The sequence below is a fragment of the Rhincodon typus genome, chromosome 9 (genome assembly GCF_021869965.1).
Source record: "Rhincodon typus isolate 14 chromosome 9, sRhiTyp1.1, whole genome shotgun sequence".
NCBI lineage: Eukaryota > Metazoa > Chordata > Chondrichthyes > Orectolobiformes > Rhincodontidae > Rhincodon > Rhincodon typus.
Window position 1 is genome coordinate 1720252 of NC_063340.1, and position 6000 is coordinate 1726251.

At 43.7% G+C, this 6000-nt stretch overlaps 1 protein-coding gene across 1 annotated transcript in view; it reads right to left on the reverse strand.

The window, feature by feature from the left end:
• Positions 1 to 6000, reverse strand: part of abch1 (ATP-binding cassette, sub-family H, member 1) — a 60921-nt gene that overhangs the window by 33495 nt on the left and 21426 nt on the right. Inside the window, 1 exon segment of the mRNA XM_020520723.2 lies at positions 748 to 853. Coding sequence (XP_020376312.2) covers positions 748 to 853 — 106 coding nt within the window.

A 6000-nucleotide genomic window follows, 5' to 3' on the forward strand; every position in this document is an offset into this window, starting at 1 on the left:
CCATAAGGTCCCTCACCAATTTCTACACATGCACCACTGAAAGCACACTGCCCGGGTGCAATAACGGCCTGGTACGGCAACTGCTCTGCCCAGGACCGTAAGAAACTACAGAAAGTGGTGCACACAGCCCAGACCATCGCGGAAGCCAACCTCCCATCCATGGACTCCATTTACATGGCTCGCTGCCCCAGAAGGGCTGCCAACATCATCAAAGACCCATCGCACCCCGGTAATGATCTCCTACATCCTCTTCCGTCAGGCAGAAGATACAGAAGCCTGAACACATGCACCAACAGGTTCAGGAACAGCTTCTTCCCAGCTGTTATCAGACTGATGAATGGATGCTCTAGCCTGAAATAACGCTGATCTTGCTAACATTGATCTCACCTAGCACGCACCCTGTGCAATGAAACCTGTATGCCTCTTTTTTTCACCCTATGATCGATATGTCCTTGCTTACTATGATCTGCCTGTAACTGCTCATAAACAAAACTTTTCAGTTAATCAATCAAACAATGTCCATAAAACCACACCTTCAGTATTCTCGTAGTCATTTATTTCTTCCTTTACCCTGTCTGTTTAAATTCATTAAACAAATCACTGTCCCCTGCTCATATCCCATACAACTTCTTCCTCTTGGAATTTTAAATACAAGGTCAATTTGAAATGTACATCATTAATTACAGAACAGATGAATGATCCTTTTGCAAATCTTATTCAACAAAGAGCTGCTTAAAAAGCATCAGCAGAACTTATCCAGGCATCCTCCAGATTCTGGTGAATGTTTTAATGATTAAAGCCACAATATTCCTCCATTTAGGAATCAGGCTTTTCATCCACATCCTGTAGCTTACTAGAAATGAACAGATGAAAAGAAATCAGACTCAAACCTTCACACTGAAATTTCCTGAGTGATTAGAGATTGGAAAAGTTACACTTGGGATAATTTACCATGACAAGGATATTACCCCTCATGGGGGCCTATGCTAGAAATCAACCCCACCATTCCTGGAGTCATCCTGGGAAGTTGAAAATTTTATCAAAGTGAGTGAAGTTCCCGATTGATTTGTCAGCTAAACACAAGCTTAGAAAAAATATGGACCAGGCTCCTACACTCAACAAGAATTAGCACAGATTTACAATTCTGAACGGTCAACATATAACCCCACTCATTAAAACTGTAACACACACACAAACACACACACAGACCCCCACACGCACGCGCGCGCGCGCGCACACACACACACACACACACACACACACACAAAGACACCGACAAAACATTGGTGTTATGGATAGTTGGATAAAAGTATGGGGAGACAGTTCACTCGCACCAGTCCTCAGGATTTGATAGAGCATTACTTTTGTTTCTCCAAGCCCTTTAGTTCTTCAGTCTTTAGGTTTTCTCACATCTTCACAGGGGGCATAGAGCGACTGGTTCACAAATTATGAAGTCTCAGACTTATCGGTTAAAAGCAACAGCACACAGAAATTGGTGAGAGAAAATAAGACTGGCTTTCTTCAGACTTTAGACATTTTACAAGGAAGAGCAACACACCATCCACCTTTTTAAGCATTGTGAAATTTCCTGCCAGTATATGTCACAGCCAGAAACTGTTCAGCTACCTAGAAACCAATCAGATGGTTGTTGTTAGTCTGATGGCTTTCGGCATCCATACTGGTCTCAAATCCACAACCAGTCAGCCACCTATCGCCAGCCGAATCTCAGTTTGTCCACAGATCCCTGGCGCTGGGCCATTTACAAACATCTCCTGCCATTGGTTGAACAAAGCAGCAGTGTAACCACCACACCTACAAGGAGGCTCCATCATTTGTTTAAAAAAAATACAGCAATTCCTTCCCTAGTTCTTTGTTGTAAAATAGTTATTGTCCCAATTCAGACCACAATAAAAAAACAGTAAAAGTAAACAATATGGTCTTCAGAAGGAACATAGGAAATAGAGGCAGAAGTAGGCAATTTGGCCCCTCAAACCTATCCCACCATTCTAGATCATGGCTAATCATCCAGCTCAACATCATTTCCCCGCACAATTCTTTGATGTAAATAATACCTTGGAATTTATTGATCTGTTTTGAACTTACTCAATGACTGGCCCTCCATACCCCTCCCGGGGAGAGAATTCCAAAAGATTGCCCACTCTCTGAGTGAAGAAATTCCTACTTATCTCAGTCCTGAATGGATAATCGATATCAATCCATGATCTGCCCGAAAGTCAAGGACTGTTTTCAAGATTCACTGCAATCAGTCATTTGGCAGAAAGCCCTGAGGAGAGCCCCTGCTTCAGTGAGACAGTGGGTGGGTGGGGGTTGTTGGTGGGGGGGGGTGGTGTGTGGGGCTGGGGGGTTTGTCAGCAACAACACAGGACCCAGAGCCACTCACTCGAGGAAGCAGTCTCACTCCCTGGTCTGTGTTGACTGAACTGGTCTCAGCATCTAGCACGGGGATAGTGTGGCTCTCTCTCTGTATGTATTCATTCCATCAACTCTGGAACAGGAAAGGGAAAAGTAATCCTGGATTCTGAGTCCCTGTTGCTAACTGGTAATGGGACTAGGTCAGTTTAGGAAATCTAGTCAGCATGGACTGGTTGGACCGAAGGGTCTGTTTCCATGCTCTACATCTCTATGGCTCAAAAGGACATGTAGGGGTTGGAAAGGGAAGGCTGTGATCATACATCGGTGAGATAGGTCCTGGTATTGAGCAGATCAATGTATTTAGGAAGGTACAGACTAAAGGAGTTTCCTTTCACTGCGCCAGATTATCAAACTCTTCACATTTTTCTCCTCAGTTTCTATATCCAGTTCTGAAGAGCCCGATCAGAGTTGAAATATTATCTCATTGGACCTGCTGAGTTTCTCCAGCACTTTCTGTTTTTTATTCGAGACTCAGGGACTTTGTTTTCTTTTTCCAAATCTTTATTTATCAATAAGAAAATGCTATTCTATTCAAAAATGTGGCTGGAATTTCTTACTTAATGTTTCAAAACAATAATGAATGGAAATAAAAGAAGCTGGTTTTACAATACTGCGTCCAATTCTGGTCTCCAGGAAGGATGTTGTGAAACTTGAAAGGATGCAGAAAAGATTTACAAGGATGTTGCCGGGGTTGGAGGGTTTGAGCTACAGGGAGAGGCTGAATAGGCTGGGGCTATTTTCCCTGGAGCGTCGGAGGTTGAGGGGTGACCTTATAGAAGGGGCATGGATGGGGTGAATAGCCAAGGTCTTTTTCCCAGGATAGGGAAGTCCAAAACTAGAGGGCATGGGTTTAAGGTGAGAGGGGAAAAATTTAAAAGGGACCCAAGGGGCAACTTTTAAAAGGCATCAGGATGGGTATGTGAGTAGGAAGTGTTTAGGGGGATATGGGCCAAATGCTGGCAACCAGGACTAGATTTATTTAGGCTATCTGGTCAGCATGGCTGAGATGGACTGAAGGGTCTGTTTCCATGCTGTACAGCCCTATTACTCTGTGACTGTGAGTCGATTCCCTGACACTGTTTGGTGATAATTACTGAAAGATTCAGTCCTTGGGACCAAATACCAGCTGACATTCAAAAATTCAGTTTGGTGCCCAGTTTAGGTGAAATACGGTTCTTTGTTAACTCTCTATTGAACACTGTGTGGGTAATGAGACAGAAGGGGGTTGTGCATGTCTGTTTTATAGATTTAGAAAGTGCTTGTTGACTTGAGCTTTGGTCAGAAAGCCCTACTAGCTAGTGATAAACAAAAAGCTTTGATGCTTCCAAAACCGATGTGAAAATGAAAGGCAGGAATTTGTAACTCTGTGAGTTTTTGATCTTGGATTTATCACTGAGCAGAGAGTCAATTTTAAACATGTGACGTCAGAGATGGGAACAAGAAAGAGTGGATTGTCAGGAAACAGCCAGCTACAAAGTGCTGCTTTCTGGCGCTGCCACTTTAACACATGAGGAAGCTGATGCCAGTGTTTGACCCTCTGTGCGTGTGAGTTTACTGCCAACCCAATCTTGGTATCATCCCAAAATCACAACAGGAACACCAGTCCTGTGTTAATTCTGCCTGAGAACATTTACTGGGTCTTAAAGCAGAGAGACTCTCAAAAAAATCCCCACATCACAATTCAGCAACATTCTGCCTCTCTGTTTATTGTTCCTATACTGGGATCAACCAGATCCTGTACTGGGACAGACCATACCCCACACTGGGATCAATCAGACCCTGCACTAGGATCGAGCAGATGAGGTACTGGGAATGACCGGACCATACACTGGGATCAGCTGAGACCTATATAGATTCTGAACTGATTTGTGTTGATGAGAAAGACTCATGTTGATGAGATTACTCTCTCCTCGTGGAAGATTCAATTCAGTTTTGGAGCTGCCTTTATAACATGTGAAGCTTTGTCCCTCATCATGCTCCCATTGCTAATTTTAAAGCAGAGATAGATGATGCTCTGTTAAGCAAAGAGATTAAGGGATACAGGCGAATGCAGCTATTTGGAGTTAGCCAGAGATCAGCCATGATCTCATTGAATGGTGGAACTGGCTTGAGGGCTGAATGGCCTCCTCCTGTTCCCGTATTACTCTGCTTGCTTCGAGCCAATAACTTAATTAACTATTGCTATGCCATGTACTGCCTTGCTTTACTTCGAGCAGTTTACCTCTCAATGTATCTTTCGCTGAAGAACACACGTATCTCCAGTCCCTCCTTTGATGTGACAAGCTCTGACCTGAGGCAGCAGTCGGTTTTGTCTGTCGTGCCTGTAGTCTCCCTCTTTTGTCAACAATTGGAGTTGGATGAGTTTTCCACATGGGTCTGATTGACAGGTTAATGATGACCATCTATTGCACAGTTGTTCAATGTCCCACCAGCCTTACTGAGAGGCTGAAAATGGAGTTTACTTTAAGTCCTCAGTGTCTTCAGTCTGATCCACTTCATCCCCATCCAGGGAAAATGTGTCATTGTGTTTCCACCCTATCTGCCTGTCTGCAGTAAATTTCACTGTAAATTAAGGCAGGTTTTCACATTCCCTTTTTGTTTAATATACTCTAGTCAAAAAGCTTCCACTCATCTGCATATTTGAGAAATGTGTGCTCTTTCTGAGTTTAAGACACTACCATGAATTAGAATGAATAAATTGATTTGATTTGATTGGATTTATTATTGTCACATGTACCTAGGTACAATGAAAAGTTTTGTTTTGTGTGCAGTACAGGCAGATCATACCATACAAAGTGCATAAGCGTAATGGAACAGAACAGGAATACAATGTTACAGCTGCAGAGAAGGTGCACAAAGAGTAGATCAACATTAAATTTGAAATTTGAGAGGTCCATTCAGAAGTCTAGCAGTGGAGAAGAAGCTGTTCTTGAGTCTGTTGGAACATGTGTTTAAGCTTCTGTATCTTCTGCCTGATGGAAGAGGTTGGAAGAGATTATAACCGGGGTGGGAGGGGTCTTTGATGATGTTGTCTGCCTTTCTGAGGCAGTGAGAAGTGTAGATGGAGTCAATGGATGGAAAGTTGACTTGCATTCAAATTTACGACTTCGCCTGATTTACCAAAATCGACCTGAATATTCATCAGGATCTTCACCATCTAAAATCAATGAGTCAGAGAGTTTTACAGTATGGACTGAGGCGCTTCAGCCCATCATGTCTGTGTCAGTGATCAAACATCTATCTATTCCAATCTCATTTCCCATCACTTGCCCCCTCGTCTGTATACTATGGCATTCCAAGGGCTGATCTCAATACTTGGTAAATGCCTGGAGGGTTCCAGCCTCCACCATGCTCACAGGCACGATGACTGCCCTTCACCATGCTCACAGGCACAATGACTGCCCTTCACCACCCTCACAGGCACAATGACTGCCCACCACCACCCTCAGAGGCACAATGACTGCCCTCCACCACGCTCACAGGCACAATGACTGCCCTTCACCACGCTCACAGGCACAATAACTGCCCTTCACCACGCTCACAGGTACAATGACTGCCCTCCACCAC